Raw genomic sequence first — 21921 nt, forward strand, 5'->3', positions numbered from 1 at the left:
ATAATCCCACAACTCAGGAGGTGGAAGCAGGAAGATTATGAGTTCAAGGCCAGCCAGGACTGTGTAGCAAGACCCTCTCAAAAAACAAATTTACAGCCAGGCGCCGGTGGCTCATGCCTGTAATCCTAGCTACTCAGGAGGCTGACATCTGAGGATTTCGCTTCAAAGCCAGCCTGGGCAGGAAAGTCCATGAGACTCTTTTTTTTTTTTTTTTTTTTGGTTCAGTCGTGGGGCCTGAACTCTGGGCCTGGGCGCTGTCCCTCAGCTCTTCAGCTCAAGGCTAGCACTCTACCACTTAAGCCACAGCGCCACTTCCAGCTTTTTTTCTTTTTGCTTATGTGGTGCTGAGGAATTGAACCCAGGGCCTCAGGCATGCAAGGCAAGCGCTCTACCACTGAGCCACCTTCCCAGCCCCTCCATGAGACTCTTATCTCCAATAAACCACCAGAAATTTGGAAGTGGAGCTGTGGCTCACGTGGTAGAGCACTCTCCTTGAGGTGAAAAGCACAGGGACAGCATCCAAGCCCAGAGTTCAAACCCCACAACTGACAGAAAAAAAATTACATAAAATGAACAGTTTAGTTCAGTTAATCTCGGGAGCCACATTTGAAGTCCTGAGTAGCCACATGTAGTTAGAGGCTACAATGTTAGGCAGCATGGGTTTAGGAAGAATATTTCCATCATCACAGAAAATCCTGGCAGTGTTGGTAAGGCACCTGAAACAATAGACAGCCCATTTTAGGTGTTGAATAAATGTTCATTTCTGAGTATATCTGTTACACCAGTAGGTCTTTTAAATTTTTTTTCATTTAAGACAGTCCATCTCTGTGAAATGCCTAATGCCTTTGGTTTATTAAAACAGGATGTTCTTACCCTGTCCCATCTTTAGATGCACAAATGCATTCAACAGGTGTTTTAGTGTCCACTTTGTGCTTGTGGTTGTGGGGAGTGGTGGGCAGTGGGCATGAAGGAACATGATCAGGACCATGCCACTGTCTCAGCTATGAACACTAGTGTGATATTTATCTCTGAGTATTTCCCCCTATGCCATTTCCTTATTGGGATGAACTTGGATGAAGGAGAACCTAGTGTTTGAAGGCTCTGAGTCTCCAGAAAAGGAAAGAGAGTGCTACTACTGGGGATGGAATGGGGGTAGGGGGCTCAAGAATGAGATGCAGCTGGGCAGCAGTGGCTCACTCTGTGATCCTAGCTACTCAGGAGGCTGAGGATTGTGGTTCAAAGCCAGCCTGGGCAGGAAAGTCTGTAAGGCTTTATCTCCAATTAACCACAAAAAAGCTAGAAGTAGAGCTGTAGTTTACAGTGCCAGTCTTGAAAAAGCTAAGGGACAGCACCCAGACCTTGAGTTTAATCCCCAGTACAGGTACAAAAAAAATTAATTAATGACTTTGTCCAGGTACTGGTGGCTCATGCCTGTAATCCAAGTATTCAGGAGGCTGAGTACTGGAGAATTGTGGCTCAAAGCCTGCTCAGGCAAAAAGTCCATGAGATTCCATCTCCAAAGTAGCCAGCAAAAAATCAGGGCTGGAGGCATGGCTCAAGTGAGAGGGTACCAGCTGAGCAAGCAAGCAGACAGAGTGAGCAAGCACAAGGCCCTGAGTTCCAATTTGGATGCGACTGAGGTGGGGGTGGGGATATGAGGTAAATTTGGACTGACTTGGTGGTGAATGTCTATAGTACCAGCACTGAGAATGTAGAGTCCAAGGTTACTCTGGGCTACATAGCCAGACCCAGTCTGAGGTTAATTTATTTGGGCTATTCATTCATGAGGATATTAGCCAGGAAAACAATCAGTCTGAACTATGCTTCCAAGATTCAACACACACTGTCTGCCAAGTCCCTCACTCAAGCCACCCTGTCCATCCTCACAGAGACAGAGTGGGGGGGAGTGGGGGGCCGGGAATGGTGTGGTTAGAGCTCTTACAGAGACTTGGGTAGAACCAGGAACCAGACTCTATGCTGGTCTGAGGATGCCCTGCTCTGCTCAGTCAGGGCTTTTCCCTGCAGATTGCTGGCTTGAGGTGGCTAGCTCTACCTCCCTTCCCATTTCCATTGCTTTTGTAGCAGAAGTCCCCTCCTGATTGCCCCGAGGCGGCCTGCATTTGGCTTGTAACCCATCAGGATGGAGGGACATGCAGAAATGGAGATGCTGAGGACACTGAAGGGCCCTTCCACAGGGGAGGTTAGTGTGCACCTGGTGGCCAGAGACAGCTCAGGTTCTGGTCCTCACCTGTCCCCAACTGCCTTCATCCTTCCAGGTAGGTCAAGTAAGGTATCTTGAGGAATAGCATTTCTGTACCTGCTCAAGTGGAAGGGGGGAGGGGGAATTAACACTTTTAACTTTCCTACACCTGGCTTTTCTTCACCTGCCTACACATTGTGGCAGATTTGAGGCAGGGCCACTAGGTTCACCAGTGAGTGCCATGTCTCTATGTGTGTATCCACCCACAGCCACCTCGGCCACACTTGGCCTGCCCAGTAGGACCCTGGATGTGTCCTGCTTCTCCCGAGAGCCAATCCAGGTGGGCGCCCTGGAGCGAGGGTCTGGCAGCGAACCAGTGACAGCCACCGTTCTGCCACAGATGAATGCTGGACCAGGGCCCAACACTAGTACCAGCACATTACGGCTGCTGGAATGGACGGAGGCTTCGGCCACGCCCCCTGGGAGTGGCCTACGGGTCAGTGCCCGTAGGGATTGGCTATTCACAGCTAAGGGGCAGGACCTAAGCTAGAAAAGCCTAGCTGTCAGAGATGCAGGCTCCTGCGGTTGGTCAGTGCTGTGAATGCAAGGCTTTAGGGGCGTGGCTTAAGTTAAAGCACACTGATCTCCTGGAGGCGGAGCTTAGAGTGCGTTAGCTTGGGACTGGACATGAAGGTGCTTGGGGGCGGGGCTTGGAGGGGGCGGAGCCTGGTCTGCAGGAGCTTGAGGTAGTGTTAGAGATTGGGAGACTGCACTGCTCCCGGGGGGGTCTAGGGGTCGCCATCCTCAGACTCTCCCACGCCCCAGTTCCGGATAAGCGAGTACACGCCGCTGAAAATGGTGGGAGTGGAGCAACCACTAAACCCCGAGCGGCAGCAAGAGAGTTTGGCCGAACGCGAAGATGGCGGGGCCCCCGCTAGAGGTGGTGATTCAGGCACCCAGCATCCTGGTAGGAGCCAGATCCCCGGGCCCTGAGCTGGGAGCGCTGTGCAGGGTGGGCTAGGCCTCAGTTTCCCTGAGGACCCTGGGCTGGGGGTGTGGTTCATGATGGTCCTGATGGAGAAGGCTGGGGTGGGGATCTGACCAGCGCCGAGAAGGGACCATGGTGAGGCTACTAAGTGGTGAGGACCCTGAGGCCCAGTTGGCCCCCACAGGGGACCCCCCTCAGGACCCTCCAGAAGAGCCCTCTCGGGACCCCACAGAGGATCACAGCACCTGTCGGTGCCAGGCGTGCGGGCCTCAGGGTACCTGTCCAGATCTTGGCTCTTCCAACAACGGTTGCCCTCAGCTGTTCCAGGAGCGGTAAGGGGGAGGGGGGTGCAGCCTTACTTGTCTGTCTTCAGCCTTCAAAGCCCCATTCCTGCTCAGGCTTAGGAGGGGGGGCAGGCTGGTGCATGGACTTTCCTACCCAGGATCGTTTTGAACCATGATTCTCAGATCTCAGCCTCCTGAGTAGCTAGGATGGCAGGTGCTGCTTTTGCTGAGGCAGCTTCTCCCTCAGGTCAGTCATTGTGGAGAACTCAGGCTGCACAGATGTATCTGATCTACTCAAACCTATGAAGAAGAGGAGGCACAGGGAATACCAGAGCCCATCAGAGGAGTCGGAGTCTTCCATGGTAAGAAGAAGGCCTCCCTGGAGGGGGAAGGGGGAAGCTATAGCCCATTCCTCAGCTCCCATTACCTGGTGAGTCCAAGCATGGGGCTAGCTATCCATTATGACTCATCCTGAGTTTTAGATTCTATCTTGGGTCAAGTCCTGTCCTTGATTGAAAAAATAAATGAATGAATTGCTCTTGATTTTCTGGAGCTACCATCTCAGCCTAGTGTCATTTGGCACAGTCCTATGAACTGGCTCCAGGGTGGATGTGTGGGGGAGGTGGAAAACAGTTCCTGAAGTCCAGAACCAAGGCAAGGGGTTAGAAAACATAGAGCTCTAGTTGCAGAAGCAGGAATAGATAGAGCACAAAGCATCTACTGGGTAGGCAAAGTCAACACAGAGAAGGTGTTTGTGTACTCAGTTTTCCCCCTGGGTATAAGAGTTTGTCAAGAGTGTGTAGCTGAAAGAGGCGGGGAGGGGTTGGTGCTCACAGGAGCTTTTGCCAGGGTACCAACTTATCCACTGGTGCTATTACTAGTGGATGGCCTAGAAGGAATTCTACCTGTTTAGGGCAGAGCCTGGGAAAGAGTAAGATCAGAGGCTGGACCTCCACCTCAAATGCTGAGGACAGAAAGCTGAGAGCAGGCTTATCTTCTACAGGAGAAGCAAGAAGGAAAGGATGCAGAGAGACAAACCACCACTACTACCACTCCAGAGAGCGAAGAATGGAGCAACAGCCAGCCTGGTATGGTGACATGTGAGAGAAAGAGAGAGAGAGAGAGAGAGAGAGAGAGAGAGAGAGAGAGAGAGAGAGAGAGAGAGAGAGAGAGAGAGAGTGTGTGTGTGTGTGTGTGTGTGTGTGTGGAGATGGGAGGTCGGGGGAGAGGTCATGGTTGTGATACAATTTGATATATACATAGATGTTCACCAGTTAGTATATGTGAAAAAGAGAGACAGTGAGAAAGCATTGCTGTATTTCTTTATTCTTTGTTATTAAATTGTGAGTAGGCATCCTTGCCAGCAAAGTCTTGGCTTCAGTATCTGAAGATTTGAGCAGCATTTTTGGCAACACTGGCATTACTTTTCTTTGATGGTCTAGGCAAGCCCACACTGGTCCTTGATTTGACCTTCCTATTTGGGTCCCTACACTGGCCTTTTGTTTGTTGTTGTTTGTTTGTTTGCCAGTTGTGAGGCTTGAACTTCACGGTCTAAACACTGTCTCTGAGCTTTTTTGCTCCAGTCAAGCACTCTTAACACTTTAAGCCACAGCGCCACTTACAGTTTTCTGGTGGTTAATTGGAGATAAGAGTCTCATGGACTTTCCTGTCCAGGCTGGCTTTAAACCCCAATCCTCAGACTTCAGCCTCCTGAGTAGCTAGGATCACAAGGCTGAGCCACCAGTGCACAACTTTATTCTGGATTTTTTGGAGGATGAGGGGAGGAGGTCGGCCATAGGGCTTGAACTCTGGGACTGGGCACTGTCCCTCAGCTCTTCAGCTCAAGGCAAGCACTCTACCACTTGAGCCACAACACCACGTGCAGTTTCTCTGGTCATTAATTGGATATAAGAGTCTCATAGACTTTTCTGCTTGGGCTGGCTTTGAATCATGATCTTCAGATCTCCTGAGTAGCTAGGATTACAAGCATGAACCACCAGTGCCCAGCTATTCTGGCCTTTTGATTCTAAAAAATTTCAAAAAAGATCACATTCACAGTCAGCTCCATCCCTGAGGCCTTTTATCTTACCACCTCAGTATTCCCAGGCCACAACTGTCAAGTAGAGTAAGTATCATTGATCATACTTGTAAAACAATTTGGTTAATGTCTTTCTCCCTCAAGACCTTAGACTCCATCAACACAGCTACTGAGTTGGTTTTATTAATCACTACATCCCAGCTGCTTAGCCTAGAGCTTGGTTTGGAGTAGTTTCTCAATTAATGTTTGTTCAAGTAGATGAATGGATGATTTGTATGTTGACAATTCCTCTTGGACTTCAGTTCCGTTGCATGAGTCACTGTGTTTCCCATCTCAGAGAGAACCACAAAGATGAGGTCAGTACTTAGATCATCATCCTGCCTCAATGGATCAATCACGGCCAGAGGAGCTGGGCTGTGTCCAAGGTTCTACTTTCCCTTCCAGCCTCTGCCCACCAGAGTTAATCAATCAGTGTGGGCTGGTCCTGGAGTTTGAACTCAGGGCCTGGGCACTGTCCCTGAACTTTTTTGCTCAAGCTAGCACTCTACCGGTTGAGCCATAGCTCTACTTTCAGTTTCTTGGTGGTTAATCAGAGATAAGAGTCTTATGGACTTTCCTGCCCATGCTTCGAACCATGATTCTCAGATCTCAGCCTCCTAAGTAGCTAGTTATGACACCATAAGCTATCAGTGCCTGGATCCAAATCAAATTTTGTCTCTGTCTTACCCAAGCACTCACTCCTGAGTCCTAATACTTAGCCCTGTTTGGTTTACAGCTTCATAGACTAACACAGTGAGGAAAGAGATTGTGTCTTTCTGCTGTGACCCAACTACTGTCTTAATTTACAAAAACAAATGTATACATCAGTGTTATTGTAGCTGGGCTATGTTAGCTAGTACAGTGTTCTTTTTTTTTTCAGTACTAGGAATTGAACCTAGGACTTCATACATACCAGGCAATCACTCTACTACCAAACTACACTATCAGCCCAAAGTTATACTACTCACTATCTCAATTATGAATGTTAGTGTGACATTGGTTTCTGTGTTTTCTCCCTCTATCTCTTTTCTTTCATTATTTAAGGAAACAAACTATGTTAGTAGATAGAAATTTTCATTGTGACTTAAGCTGTTTATCTGACACATCTAGAGTTGCTGGAGTGTTCTAATGGTTTAAGACTTCGTAATATGTAACTCATGTATAATTCAGACCTTCTCTCTCAAATAGCTCCTTCATCTTTTCAGCTACTCTTTTGGATGAAAAATCATTTTCTGACATGCTATGAAAAACTCCTTACAACTTATTTATTGATAACTATTCTAATAATCTTAACAGTTAGATGTCATTCACCACTGTCATATGGTATCTCATTCTGCCCACATCTAGATCAAGTGTGTGCAGTAGCATTCCCTAGGATCAACTCATCACTTGTCAGTCTTTTCAGATTCAGAGATTTCTGTCCTTACAGTGAGTTTTATATATTGTTCTCTTCCTTCCTTCCTTCCTTCCTTCCTTCCTTCCTTCCTTCCTTCCTTCCTTCCTTCCTTCCTTCCTTCCTTCCTTCCTTCCTTCCTTCCTTCCTTCTTTCTTTCTTTCTTTCTTTCTTTCTTTCTTTCTTTCTTTCTTTCTTTCTTTCGGTTGTGGGGCTTGAAGTCTGGGCTTGGGCGCTGTCCCTGCATTCTTCAGCTCAAGGCGAGCGCTCTACCGCTTGAGCCACAGCGCCACTTCTGGTTTTCTGGTGCTTTGTTGGGGGATAAGAGTCTCATGGACTTTGCTGCCTGGGCTGGCTTTGAACCGTGATCCTCAGATCTCAGCCTCCTGAGTAGCTATGATTACAGGGAGCTTTTTTGTTCAAGGCTAGCACTCTACCAGTTTGAACCACATCCCCAGATCCCGTTTTCTGGTGGTTAATTGGAGATAAGAGTCTCACAGACTTTCCTGCCCTGGATAATATCAAACTACAATCCTCAGATCTCAGCCTCTTGAGTAACAAGGATTACAGGTGTAAGCCACCGAAGCCTGGCTCTTTCCTAGCTTTTTAAATGTCAGTGCTTTATGTGTACATATTTATGTGACAGGAGTTACTGTGTTGCTGTTGTTGTTGTTATTGTCAGTTATAAGGCTTGAACTCACTCCTGAGTAGCTAGGATTACAGGTGTGAGTCACCAGCACCCAAGATAGAGACACTTCCTTAATTGAAGTCTCTAATCTGTTTACCACAAAATGTAGGCTATGTTCAAGACATAAAAAGGTCCATTTATGCTCCCCAGAAGCTGAAGACAAGCTGTCACCAGGTAAACAATGGTCATCCGAGTTCCGCCTCTTCCGCTTGCTGTTTCCAGGAATAGATCCTCAGGAAGCATACATTAAACACAAGTACCAGACTCTTGATTAAACTTTCAGTGTTTTTCTCCTTTTAGTACCAAGAACTCATGCATGATAAGCACATGTTAAGACCACTGAGCTACACCATTAGCCCACTTTACTGAAATTCATCTTAGGATGAATTTGCTAGCCAAGCTATGTAAGAAATAGGTCAATATAGAGACATATCTGCAACACAGTTAAACCAACAAAAACAATGAGCATCCTGGTGACTGCTTGTAATTGGTGGTTCTTTGGCCTCCCGTTCTTCTCATTACATTTTCTGTAGACATACATTTCCCACTGTTGGGAAATGGTTGGATGTTCAGAGATCAAAATAAGCAAGATACAATATCAGCAAATAGGAAGAGCTCACAGAGCCAGATATAAAAAAAGGAAGTTATAATGTAGTAGCACAAGTATTGTGCTTGAAATATATCAATGTGAAAGACTGTCAAAGAACACATTCTGCCTCATGGAGTCAAGGAAGGCGCATTAACTCCATCCAACCACCCACTCACTTACCTAACCATCAGTCCATCCATTTACTCACTCACTCACACATCTATTCAACCACCCAACCATCCATCCACCTACCCACCCATCCATCCATCCCTCCATCCATCCACTTATCCATTCTTCTAATCAATTAGCAAACATTTGTTGGATATCTATTCTGTATAAACCCCTGAGCTAGGTGCTAGAGCCATATCCAGGTCTTGCAGGATGAGAAAAGAATAAGAATTGTAATGGTGGAGAGTCTAGTAGCAAGAAACGGGAAGAGGTACAGCCTAAAATTCTTAGATCTGCTCTTGCTTCATTCCCTTTCTTTTGCTCAGTAAGAAGAGATAACACTGGATAGGCTTTGGGAAAACATTGTAGGGGACATGATTATTCTGAAGGACAGTCTAGGTTTCACTAAGGACAGGTAGCCCAAAAGGATGTCCTCTAGATTGGAGTGTTGGTATAAATCTCTAAGAAGTTTGCTGGCTCTGTTGAGCAGCTGATAGATGAAAGTCTTGCTTTGGCCTAGCTAGGTCAGGTTATTGGGACTTAAGATTTGGTGCAGTGATGGGAATTTAGTCAGCTGCAGGAGAGATGCTTCTAACTGAGGAAAAACTATCTTTCTGAATCACAAACTCCTCCAAGTTCAAGTATAGCCCAAGCCCAAGCAGCAGTCACATAAACCAGAGCATGGCAGAGTTAGGATCCAGGTCAGACAGACATAGGAAAGACCAGCAAGGACAAATAACATGAACCAAGCATTTTGGCTTTCATAAGGTTCTCAGACAGTGTCTTTCACAATACTCATAAACAGCCCTCTGTGATAGATGAAATGATCTTGTGTGTGTGAGAGAGAGAGAGAGAAAGAGAGGGAGGGGAGGGAGAGGGGGGAGAAGGGAGGGAAGGAGGGAACGTGTAAGGGCCGGTCCTGGGACTTGAACTCAAAGTCTGGGTACTGTCCTGGGGTTTTTGACTCAAGGCTAGCAACCTACCACTTGAGCCACACAGCTTCACTCCCAGGTTTCTGGTAGTTAATTGAAGATAAGAGTTTCATAGACTTTCCTTGCCCCAGCTGGCTTTGAACTACAGTTCTCAGATTTCAGCCTACTGAGTAGCTAGGATTATAGGTATGAACCACTGGTGCCTAGCCTAACCATCTGCATTTTAGAGATGAAAAAACAAGGCTTATAAGTTTCCAGAAGCAGCTGGATATGAACTTATTCTTGTAAGTCAGTCTATGGCCTGGCAGGAACCCAGCTGATCTGGTCAGCCTACCTTCCAGGTAATTTACTTCAGCTTCTTGGTGGGAGGCTAGGACTCCATCTACAGGAGAGATCACTTCCCCTGCCTAGAATCCTGGAACCTAGCTGGGCTATAGGCCCTGACTATAGAAAGTGTGTGTGTGTGTGTGTGTGTGTGTGTGTGTGTGTGTGTGCACCTCTGTGTATATATGAGAGAGAGAACATGCTCGCACATGCTTATGTCTGGGAGAGGAGAACCTTCCCTTTATCTAGGAGTGCACAACGATGTAAGCACATATGTGTTTCTCTGTGTATGCCTGTAAATAATTTAGGGGAAGAAGTTAAGAGAGTTTCTTATTTCTGTATGTCCTCTCTCCTCCATTTCTCCCCCCTGTGTGTTTCATCTTTCCTTTATGAGCTGAAGCAACACTGTTTACTGAGTACTCTGGCTCAGAACCTGCTACTCCTTTTTGCCCTCAGTTACTCTTCAGAAGACAGGAACCTCTGTAGCTGGTCTGTGACTTTCATTGTGGTATAAACCAAAACTTCTGAGGGTGGCCTGGAGATGGAGGTAGGGGAATGGACAGAACTTGTTGGCTTCATCTGAGCCACCTCTGTGACTGGTGCCATCAAAGCCAAGAGAAAAACACAGGGTGCATATGGTTTCCAACTGGTTTGCTTTGAAGGTTAACATAAGAGTTCAGTCAGGAGAAACTAAGGAAAGTCATGCATCAGGAGCAGCCCCGGAGTCATCCTGTCTTGTTTCTTCTCTGCAGCCTCAGGTGAGAAGAAGGAGGGCTGGTCATGGGAGTCCTACTTGGAGGAGCAGAAGGCTATCACTGCCCCCATCAACCTCTTCCAGGACGTGAGTTGAACAATTTCCATCTATGAAGAGCTTGTCTTGTCTTCCTGGTCCAAAGACCACCACCAGACTCAGGCCTTCTGGTGTTCTCTGTCTGACTGGCAGAATGGACAGGGGAGAGGCTGTTAGGTGCCTGGGGGCACCATCAGGGGCTTCTGGGAGGTGAAGCAAAAATGGGGAGATGACACCCAGGCTCACCCAGTTCCTAGGCCTGCAGGTTTTTGATTCTGGTGCCTCTGCTCAGCCACATTGCTGACCTTTCTGTGCACTGTGCCAGAGGGGGCTTTTACGTCCAGATCTGCCTCTCAGCTCTTCTGTTCCTTTCTGGATCCCTGCGTGACAGATTCCACAGACAAGTTGCCCCTTTAGGAACACCAAGCGGGTGGGGCCTAAAGGCAGCTCCTTCACCCCAAGCTCGCCAGGCAAGGATAAGGCTGGATGGAAGCTGGGTCCTCTCCACTCTGTGCGTTGACAGTCCCAGGCGGTCACTCACAACAAGAATGGCTTCAAACTGGGCATGAAGCTGGAAGGCATTGACCCTCAACACCCATCCATGTACTTCATCCTCACGGTGGCCGAGGTGAGGAGAGGCTGGCTAATCCCCATCTGGTGATGTCACTCAGTGTAGCCTAGGAACATGGCGCCCAGTCTTACAGGGGATAAAGTTGCAATGCAGAGGAAACTAAAAGAGTTCAAGCCAGAGGAAATACTACAGGGCCGTAGACCATTGTATGGTATGTTGCGGTCCAACCTGAGGAGCTTGAGGACAGATTCCCCAGGGGGAGTCAAACTGGTCCTTGTCTATAAGAACTTGCAGGTTTCATGACAGTGATATGCCATGGGGGGGCAGAGGGAAGCTATTCATTTTTTGTTGTTGTTGTTGTTGTTGTCAGTCTTGGGGCTTGAGCTCTGGGCCTGGGCGCTGTTCCTCAGCTCTTCAGCTCAAGGCTAGTGCTCTACCACTTGAGTCACAGCACCACTTCCGGCTTTTTCTGTTTATGTGGTGTTGGGGAATCGAACCCAGTGCCTCATGCATGTGAGGCAAATACTCTACCACTGAGCCACCTTCCCAGCCCCGAAGCTCTTCGTTTGGCCTGAGGAGGCAGCAACAGCATAGAGGAAGGGCCTCCCTTGCCTGGCCCTGAGAAAGGAGCTGTGCGAGTGCACAGGAGCTCCAGGCACAGTGAGGATTGGGGTGTGGCACACGGTGTCAAGTGCCAGAATCTGAGTTCAATGGCCACTGCCATAAAGAAGAGAAGCACCAAGCTGCAAAGTGGGCAGAGGTTCTGGATTTAGTCATAAATTAACACTAGAGAGCTTAACTGAACGAAACAATGGAGCTCACCTGGAGTAGGCCCCCACCATGCTCTAGCCGTGAGCTGAGAGGGCCCATTGCAGGGTGTCCAAGTGGGGAGCAGTGAGAGGAGGTAGCAGAAGGAAAGGCCATCAAGGGCCCTGAGCAGCCTCAAGCCTGTGACCCCTTCCAAGTCCCATCTGGGGCACAGGAGAGCAGGAAGCCAAAGAGTCAATCTGTCCTGTACCCAGCACTTGGGCTCATGAGGACATGAACTGGCCTTGCTGTAGGATGAGTGAGAAGCTTGGGGCAGAGTCCAAGATGGGAAGGGGGAAGGAGAGAAGAGGGAGTGGGAGAAGAGGAGAGAAAAGAGAAGAGATGGGAAAAGGAGAGGAGAGGAGAGGAGAGGGGAGGGGAGGGGAGGGGAGGAGAGAGGAGGGGATAAGAGGGGAAGAGAGGGGAAGAGAGGGAAGGGGAGGGGCTGGGAGTGAGGCTTAGTGGTAGAGCACTTGCCTTGCATGCATGAGGCCCTGGGTTGGATTCCTCAGCACCACATAAAAAAACTGAAGGAAATAAAAATTTAGAAAAGAGTGAGAGAAGCCTGGCGCTGGTGGCTCACACCTGTAGTCCTAGCTACTCAGGAGGCTGAGATCTGAGGATCACGGTTCAAAGCCAGCTGGGGTAGGAAAGTCTGTGAGACTCTTATCTCCATAAACCACTAGAAAACCAGAAGTGGTGCTGTGGCTCAAGTGGTAGAGCACTAGCCTTAAGCTGAAGAACTCAGGGATAGCGCCCAGGCCCAGAGTTCAAGCCCCACAACAGACAAAAGAGAGAGAGAGAGAGAAGAGGGGAGCTGAGGGAAGGAGGTGGGAAGAGATGTGGGTTTGGGAACCTGTCAGCATCAGAACCCCGAGACTATAGGCTGGGCTAGGAGAGGTCATGGTCAGGGGCTTGAGTCACCTGCTGGCACTGGAGTCTCTGTGATCCCTTCACCGGGCCAGGTTTGCGGATACCGCCTCCGACTACATTTCGATGGGTATTCTGAGTGCCATGACTTCTGGGTCAATGCCAACTCCCCTGACATTCATCCTGCTGGCTGGTTTGAGAAGACAGGGCACAAGCTGCAACCTCCCAAAGGTAAGGCCTGCCCAGGTTGGGCCTGGGAGGCAGTGAGTTCCATAGATCCTCTCTTCTCCCCTGTCAGTCCTCCCTTCCAGCTCCCATGATTGCCAACCCCGCCAGCCTCTCCATCATGTTCTCATATGACTACCCCGGAGCCAAGGCAGAAGCCCTTTAAGTGCTCAGGGGTTTCCTGAGGGTTGTGGGAGTCCTCAGGCACACCCGATTCTGCTGCTTCACTGTGGGGGTCCCCTCAGCACAGCCTAGCCTCTGCACGGCGCTCTGTCATTCCCCCCCGAGGGGCCTAGGTTACAAGGAGGAAGAGTTCAGCTGGAGCCAGTACCTGCGCAGCACAAGAGCTCAGGCGGCCCCCAAGCACCTGTTTGTGAGCCAGAGCCATGTGAGTGCCCCTGAGCGGGAGTGAACATCACCCTCCAGCCGCCCGGGCCACAGACACCACAGCCAGCCCAGGGAATCTGACTCATCAGAAAAGAGCTCATCTTCTGGTGATCTCAGCTTTCTGGTCTCTCCTGTCAGGTGCAAGCCTCGCAGCTGAACAGGGCCAAGGGTCAGGGATCAAAGAGGGGAGGGCAGGGGCTGGTTAGAGGTTTTCCCCAGTTCCTTCTGTCCACCCTGTCCTATCTCATTTTCTGTTGCTATAACAAAAATATTCAAGACTAGTTAATGTGTAAACAAAAGAGGTTTGTGTAGCTCGTGGTTCTAGAGGCTGATGGCACCTCAGTGGTGGGAATGCCTACGGAAGAGAACAGAGATCCGAAGGGTGAGTTTGGAAGTCAGGGGACTTGGGGACTCTTGGCTTTTAGTGATTCATTTTTCAAATAAGGATTCACTCTCAAGGGAACTAACCAAGGTTCTTCAAGAATTACACTAGTAGTTCAACCTAATTCTCTCCTGCTAGACACCACCTCTCAACACCATCTCACTGGGCACCAGCCATTGGGAAACATACTCAAACCATAGCCTTTCCCTATGGCAGGATTATCCATCCAGGCCAGGAGCCCCAGGCCCATCGCCTCGGTCTGTGCACTCTCATGTCACCTAATTCTTTGCATTCTTCAGTCTTTTCGTGTGAGGTCAAAGGCTATTCCACAAACTTCTTTTCTGCTAACATTTAGGTTCTCGTTCATTCCTAACAGTCTTTTAATGTCTTCAAAGGCAGCTGGCATCTTTCACAGCTAAAGTATCTCATGTAATCCCAAGCAAAGGATCCAAAAGATATAAGGAATTCTTATTGAAAATATTCGTATTGGAGGTGTAGCTCAGTGATAGTGTCTGTTCAACATGCATGAGCTCTGTATTGAATCTTCATCATCACACACATGTATGCATGCATGCATGCATGCATGCATGCTCTCTCTCTCTCTCTCTCTCTCTCTCTCTCTCTCTCTCTCTCTCTCTCTCTCTCTCTCTCTCTCTCTCTCTCTCTCACACACACACACACACACACACACACACACACACACACCCAGTTAACATAATGAAGGTTCAAGGTCCCTTTGTGCCACCATTCAGAGATCAGGCAGAGTTATTCTTCTACCCTAGTCCAACCCTAGAGCCCATTCTTTTTTTTTGGTGGGACTTGAATTCTGGGCCTGGACGCTGTCCCTGAACTCTTCAGCTCAAGGCAAGCACTCTACCACTGGAGCCACAGCACCACTTACAGTTTTCTGGTAGATAGGAGATAAGAGTCTCTTGGACTTTCCTGCCCAGGCTTTGAGCCATGATCCTCAGCTCTCAGCCTCCTGAGTAGCTAGGATTACACATGTGAGCCACCTGCGCCGGGCATTAGAGCCCATTCTTGCAAGTTCACAGGTGACTGGCAAGGTCCCTCCTGTTTCTGTGATAGGCAGCACAGACTTTTAAGTTGAACTATTGTGTGTGTGTGTTTGTGTGTGTGTGTGTGTGTGTGTGTGTGTGTGTGTGTGTGTGCTGGTACTAGGACTGAACTCGTGTGTGTGTGTGTGTGTGTGTGTGTGTGTATGTGTGTGTGTGTGCTGGTACTAGGACTGAACTCAAGGCCTGGATGTTGTCCCTTAGCTTTTTTGTTCAAGGTTGGTACTCTACCACTTGAGTCACAGCTCTACTTTCAGCTTTTTACTGGTTAGTTGGAGATAAAATTCTCATGGACTTTCCTGCCCAGGCTTGCTTCAAGCATAATCCTCAGATCTCAGCCTCTTGAGTAGCTAGGATTACAAGTGTAAGCTACTGGCACCCAGCTATTTTAATCTCTCTCTGTGTTTCTCTCTGTGTGTGTCTCTCTCTGTCTGTCTCTCTATCTCTGTCTCTCTCTTTTCTGCTGATACTGGGGCTTGAACTCAAGGCCTGGGCAATGTCTTTTAGTTTTTTCACTCAAGGCCAGACTTTTATCACTAGAGCCACAGCTCTATCTCTCCATCTTCTTGCGGATTAATTAAAGATAGGAGTCTTATGGATTTATCTTCCCAGACTGACTTTGAACTGTGAACCTCAGATCTCAGCTTCCTGAGTAGCTAGGCTTACAGGTGTGAGCTACTGTCACCTAGCCAGGATTTAAATCTTGACCCTGCCATTGACTAGCATTGTGTTCTGGGTCAAACCATGAGAACAATAATATTTATCCTATAGAATCATTGTAAACATGTAGGGAGATGATGTCTTTTGGAATATGGTGGGAGCCTTCTGCCTGGAATATGGCAGATGCCCAGTTACTACTCATTCCCTCTCCTACTTCCTTTAAGTGAAGAACTTGTCGTGTTCCCTTCCCCACTGCCTGTCTCAGGCCAAGCCAAGCCAAACCAGGCTTGTTCCAGTATGGGGACTTGTCCTCAGCCTGCCATTCGTTGGATGAGAGCAACAGAAGTCCCAAGTCGCTTAGACTTGGCTGATAATTCTGCCCTGGAAGAACCCTTATTTGTAGCCTATTTGTCCCTTTCTTGCTCCTACTTCACTCCCCAGGCAGGCCTCCTAGATAACTTGCTCCTACATTCAGCAGTGGGCTCTGGGCTAGCTCTGGCTAGACCTGGCCCTGGCCGTGGCAGCCCTCTTCTTACCCCCAGAGTCCCCCACCCCTGGGCTTCCAGGTGGGCATGAAGCTGGAGGCTGTTGACCGCATGAACCCATCGCTCGTCTGCGTGGCCAGTGTGACTGACGTGGTGGACAGCCGCTTCCTGGTGCACTTTGACAACTGGGACGATACTTATGACTACTGGTAGTGGGGGGACCTAGACTTGATCTGCATGGGGAGGGGGTGGCAAGGGCATGACCCTTCTCATAGCTTAGATAACAGCAGACCCCAACCAGTCCACTCCTGGCATTCAGATCCCACTCTGGCTGGGGCTAACAGCCTGTCCTGTGGAGTTGAGCTGTGTCATAAGACACACAGCTCAGCAACACATGCTTCACCACAGCTCTCCCTTAGATATTGCGCGTAATATGGCAGTTTTGTGCCCCTTGTCAGCTACCTGAAACTATACTGTGTGGCTGATGACCCCAGCCCTCCGTGTTTCTCCTGGACAGTGACCGATGATGTGTTCTTGGGTTTCAGGTGTGATCCCAGTAGTCCCTACATCCACCCAGTGGGCTGGTGCCAGAAGCAAGGAAAGCCCCTCACCCCTCCACAAGGTGAACCTGAAGCCCACCTCCTCGCTCCCCTGACCTTCACCAGCACCTCAGTAGTGGTCTCTTTAGGGTCAGACTGAGGGGACAGATAGGGCCTGGGGCCTCAGCTTCTTGGCCAAGTTGTTGAGAATCATGTGTGTGTGTGTGTGTGTGTGTGTGAGAGAGAGAGAGAGAGAGAGAGAGAGAGAGAGAGAGAGAGAGAGAGAGAGAGAGAGAGAGAGAGAGAGAGAGAGAGAGAAAGAGAAAGACAGACAGATAGACAGACAGAGAGGAAGAGAGAGAGAAAGAGAGGGAGGGAGGAAGGGAGATAGATGGTCCTCAGGCTTGAACTCGGCCTGGGTGCTGTCCTTCAGTTGTTTGGGGATTTTTGTTTGTTTGTTTTGTGGTTGTTGTTTTTTTTCTCAAGGCTAGCTCTACCACTTTAGCCACAGCTCTACTGTTTGCTCTTTGGTAATTAGATTAGAAATAAGAGTTGCATGGACTACCTAGACTGACTTTGAAACATGATCCTCAGATCTCAGCCTCCTGAGTAGCTAGGGTTACAGGCATGAACCACTAGCACCCCACCCTTTTATTTTTTTTATTTTTATTATTTATTTATTTATTTTGGTTGGTCGTGGGGGCTGAACTCTGGGCCTGGGAGTTGTCCCTCAACTCTTCAGCTCAAGGCTAGTGCTCTACCACTTGAGCCACAGCACCACTTCTGGCTTTTTTCTGCTTATGTGGAGCTGAGGAATCGAACCCCTCATGTATGCAAGGAAAGCACTCTACCACTAAGCCAACTTCCCAGCCCTTATTTTTTTAAATTTTTTTGGAGTATACTATCAAACCCTGACTCTGGTTAGACTTAATGGATAAAACTTAGGTGACTACCTCAGCAGACATAGGGTCCAAAGCAAAGTAAGTGAAGCCTTCCTCCCAAGAGGGTCTCTGGACCCCGTACAATAGCGGTTGAGATGGGACTGAAAGGGAACAGAGGGTTACAGGTGATGTGAGCTGTGGTTCCCAGACATCCCTGTGAGCTCTTAGGGTACTGCACGCTTTGGTTCTCACCAGGACCCATTCCCTCAGTAGGGTCTCTGCCCCTTCCATGTTTGTATTCCTGTCTGAGGGCAAAGAATTTCCCTAGTCACCTGGGTGGCTAGACATTCCTCTCCCCTCTTCTCTAGACTACCCAGACCCGGATAGCTTCTGCTGGGAGAAATATCTAGAAGAAACTGGGACCTCCGCTGTGCCCACCTGGGCCTTCAAAATGGTGAGCGTGAGCTGGGAGAGCGGTGGAGCTCTCAGCCAGCCAGGATGGGGTTCTTGCTCCTCCCCTCCCCCACCTCGGTGGTTGGGTTATAGATTTCTTGGGCGTAGCATGTGGACCCTCATCTCATCTCTCCTGATCTGGGCCTTGGCTTGAAAGCAGCTGTCCTCTTGCAGCGACCCCCTCACAATTTCCTGGTCAACATGAAGCTGGAGGCCGTGGACCGCAGGAACCCATCCCTGATTCGGGTGGCCAGTGTAGAAGACGTGGAGGACCATCGGATAAAGGTGGTTCTGGGACCCTGGGAAACAGACAAGTCATTTGGACAGAAATTCTATAGACTGGTAAAAGGTCAAGTGTATGGCATGAGCCATTCTCTCTTTATCGGTGCTCTTTGTGGGCTTAAAACAAGCAAGTTGCTTGTCTTCTCTGAGACTTAATCTTGCTATCTATAAGATGGGCCTAGTAAGTCTTAATCTTACCCAGAAATTGATGAGAGTTGCTAGTAATTTATAAACTGAAGTCCTTGGAAAAGTGGGCCAAGACCAATGATAGTGGAATTAGCCTTTGGGTTTTTCCAATCCAGGACCTGGATTGTCACAGGTCCAAGGGATGGGGAGAGGCTTCTGCAGCCTAGAGGGCCTCCCAGCTGAGCTGGGCTGTGAGAGACATGTCTGACCTTCAAGGATCTTTCTTCTTCAGCTCCACTTTGATGGCTGGAATCACAACTATGACTTCTGGATCGATGCTGACCATCCAGACATCCATCCTGCAGGCTGGTGCTCCAAGACAGGACATCCTCTGGAGCCTCCTCTCCGTGGGTACCCCCAGGATGCTATCTTTTCCCCTCCCACCAACCCCTGACAACTCTTCCTTCCTGTATCCTGCTATACCCACAGTGAGCTCCAGAATCTGGATTTCTCTGCTCAGGACTACCTGCTACAATAAGCCAAGAAATAGGCCCAGAGACGGAGGGTATGGCTGCAGGTTGCAGTCTTATTTCCCCTAGTTAAGCAGATGTCCTGTGGCAGGACTGGTGGCCCAACCTGGCTCAGGTCCTTGAGAACTAGTTCTTACTACAGCTGACCTTCTGCATTCCAGAGGTCATGTTCTGGCCTCTAGGATCCTATGCCAACTTCTCTCCCTGCCCTTCCAGGACCCAGAGATCCCAGCTCTGCTTCTCCTGGGGACTGCTCCCCGCTCAGCTACAGGAGCCTGCCGCACACCAGAACCTCCAAATATAACTTTCACCAGCGGTGAGTGCAGGCCTCTTGTTCAGAGAACCTCAGGCATGGTTCAAGGATGGCCCCCACAGTTCACTAAAGGGGGCCTGAGTTGGAGAGGGCTCTGTGGGGACAAATGGAGCCCACCTGGGGCCTTCAAGGTGGTTGGTGAGTTGTGATGTTCCCTTGAGAGCTGAGTTCATGCCATGTACTTGACCTTCTTCCCCAGAAAGTGTCCCACTCCTGGCTGTGATGGTTCTGGTCATGTCACGGGCAAGTTCACGGCTCACCATTGCCTCTCGGGCTGCCCGCTGGCTGAGAGGAACCAGAGTCGGCTGAAAGCAGACCTGTCTGACTCAGAGGCTTCGGCCCGGAAGAGGAACCTTCCAAGCTTGTCCCCTAGGAAGAAACCTCGCCACCACGGCAGGTGCGGAGCCCAGGGAATTGGGGCCTGGGCGTTCTGGGTGCGGGACCTCATGTCGTCTCGAGCCAGCCGCTGATCCCCTGCTACAGGCCTGGTTTCTCGCTCTAGGATTGGACGTCCTCCAAAGTATCGCAAGATTCCACAGGAAGATTTTCAGAGTAAGTGTGGGTCCTCTCCCCATCCCCCGCTCCCCGAGTTTGCACAGAGCACACAGGATTGGTGTTTTTAAAACCTAGTGGCTGTGTGCTTGTATGGTCTGTTTTTGGGATAGGAGCATCTCTGGTGTCTCATTGTATATTCAAACTTCCTGAGCCTCAGCATCCCTCACTTGTCAAATGCAGGTGATGATAGTTCTTACCTCATGTGTGATGGGAGGTCTAAGTGGGACAGTCTAAGTGCCCAGCATACTACCTGTAGGTAGAGTTACTGCTGAGTCTCTCGCCTGACTCCTTCCTGCTGCTGCTTCATACAGTTTTTTTCTTGGCGGGGACAGAAGGCTCTTCCTGCAGCCTCAGACCTGCGTGATGAGGTCTTGGCCGATCTCTAGGTCCTCTGATGAGGGATTCGGAAGATCAGATGGTAGTGGACCCCACTTCTGCCCACCATTGTATCCATTGCAGGATAGAAATCTGACCTCCAGAGGGCGCCCCCTAACCAACTGTTGTATAGAGTTCTTAGGAAGTCCATCTTTCTAGAAAGCTGAGACTTTGTTCAAAGAGGGGCAGAGGGACTCACAAAGGCACAGAAGCATTTCAAGGACAGAGTGACCTCTGCAGGGTTTTCCCCTGCTGTGGCAGATGGCCTCTGGCCCAGAAGGGACATTGGTTACCACTGACCCTTCTGGAGGAGATGCCTCACACACCTTCTCTATACAGGTGTGCTGGTGACTGTCCCATGGGGAGGGTGCCCAGCTGCCCATTGTTGAGACCCCAAGAGGGTTGGTTGTTTGAAAGCATTATTGGAGCTGTTTTAAAACACCATGACTGTCTGTGAGAGCCTGGCTGTGGGCCTCCTGGCCTTCTCCAAGGTGTGAAGTTCTAACCTCAGTGTGCTGGAGGCCAGAGCGCGGCCAGGCGGAGGAAGTGCTAGTAGATCTTAGGGGATTTCTGGATGTGCCCCATTGGGTCAGGAGAGGAGGGGATGGTTAGGAGAAACAGCAACTTGTTAATGGTTAGGAAGGGGTGGGGGTGGGGGAGGAGGGGGCAGTGCTTGAGTTTGCACTGGCCAGCAGAGGGCAGCAGGGAAGAGGGTCACAGAAGCCCATTAGTGGGGCCTGGCACAGGACCCTCAGGCTTAGGACAGAGGAACAAGAGTCGTGAGAGGCCGAGGCTTAGAGAGAGGCTGGCACAGTGAGATGAGCAGGGGAGCCACAGAGGAGAGGGAGCCACAGAGGTGCGACATTTGTGAATGTCAGGAATTAGCAGGAAAGAACAATTCCCAGGGCCAGAAGTGTGGCTCAGGTGGTAGAGAGCCTGCCTAGCAAGTGCAAGGATCTGAGTTCAAACCCCAGGACAGCTGAGGCTAGAACAGCCAAGTTGAGTAAGGCCCTGGGGCTGGGCGGGGGTGTGGGGGGGGCGGGGGAGTGCCAGGCCTGCCAAAGAGGCCAGGCAGAGCAGCGTTGTTCACCAGATCCACAGGGCCAGGATTCCCCAGCAGAGCAGGAAGTGAGGCTGGGGAGCCAGTCAGGGCTCTGGGGCCAGCTCTGAGAAAGCTGATCAGGACCCAAAGGAAAGAAAGGGCAAACAGAACGTACCTCTGGCATAAGAACCAAGGGTGTTGGGGGAGGGGTGGTGGTAGTCAGGGACCAAGCTTTTGGCAGGCATCTTGAGAGCAGCTCTGAGACCATCTTTCAGAGCTAGAGGCAGGGAGGCTACATCCCAGACTAACGAGTCCAGAGTCACCCAGCCAGTCAGAGCATTTGTAAGTGAGCAGCCCCCTTGACCAGAGCAAGAGCCTCTGGTCACCCTCTTGACTCCGCAGGCCCTCTGAAGGGGCCCTTGGCCTGTCACTGAGCCCACCAGCCTCTCAGATGGCTTGGTTGTGAGTGGTCTTTGACACTGGCCCTCCAGCCTCCTCCTCTGCTTCACAGCCCTCCCTCCTGATGTCCTGCACCAGTCCTTTTTCCTGTCGGCCCTGTCCACCCACCCTGACCGCTCGCTCTCCATGTGCTGGGAGCAGCACTGCAAGCTCCTGCCAGGAGTGGCAGGCATCTCGGCCTCCACGGTCTCCAAGTGGACCATCGAGGAGGTGAGACCCCCCCCCCCCCCATACACACACACTCCTCGGCCGCCTCCTCTCCCTTTTGCCCTGCATCTTCCTCTCACCACAGCTGGTGAGGCAAGTCCCTGGGCAGGTGGACCCTCATGCCACTCCTGACTGCCCCTCCTGCTCATCCATCCTGTCCACAGTCCCTCTAGCTACCCAGTGTGGCCGGTGGAGCCACTATCCCACATGGCCACACAAGGTAGATGGGCGGGGATAGATATCTAGCAGAAGACTTTGTCCCTAGA

At 50.0% G+C, this 21921-nt stretch overlaps 1 protein-coding gene across 5 annotated transcripts in view; it reads left to right on the forward strand.

Annotated features, from left to right (window-relative positions):
* Positions 1-21921, forward strand: part of L3mbtl1 (L3MBTL histone methyl-lysine binding protein 1) — a 30522-nt gene that overhangs the window by 1922 nt on the left and 6679 nt on the right. For 3 of the 5 annotated variants that reach the window (XM_069989793.1, XM_069989794.1, XM_069989789.1), the window contains exons 3-21: positions 2083-2276; positions 2470-2696; positions 3026-3167; positions 3373-3520; positions 3720-3834; positions 4476-4560; positions 10396-10484; positions 10957-11061; positions 12777-12912; positions 13203-13294; positions 15951-16102; positions 16439-16515; positions 17682-17767; positions 17941-18051; positions 18467-18581; positions 18921-19020; positions 19217-19414; positions 19520-19569; positions 21501-21658. In XM_069989793.1, the coding sequence (XP_069845894.1) occupies positions 2141-2276; positions 2470-2696; positions 3026-3167; positions 3373-3520; positions 3720-3834; positions 4476-4560; positions 10396-10484; positions 10957-11061; positions 12777-12912; positions 13203-13294; positions 15951-16102; positions 16439-16515; positions 17682-17767; positions 17941-18051; positions 18467-18581; positions 18921-19020; positions 19217-19414; positions 19520-19569; positions 21501-21658 (2322 nt within the window). In that variant the 5' untranslated portion in view covers positions 2083-2140. The remainder of the gene's footprint in view (positions 1-2082; positions 2277-2469; positions 2697-3025; positions 3168-3372; positions 3521-3719; positions 3835-4475; positions 4561-10395; positions 10485-10956; positions 11062-12776; positions 12913-13202; positions 13295-15950; positions 16103-16438; positions 16516-17681; positions 17768-17940; positions 18052-18466; positions 18582-18920; positions 19021-19216; positions 19415-19519; positions 19570-21500; positions 21659-21921) is intronic. The other 2 variants (XM_069989792.1, XM_069989791.1) reach the window with 2 other exon arrangements.

Source organism: Dipodomys merriami, unplaced genomic scaffold (assembly GCF_024711535.1).
Source record: "Dipodomys merriami isolate MVZ:Mamm:240054 unplaced genomic scaffold, mDipMer1.0.p SCAF_39, whole genome shotgun sequence".
NCBI lineage: Eukaryota > Metazoa > Chordata > Mammalia > Rodentia > Heteromyidae > Dipodomys > Dipodomys merriami.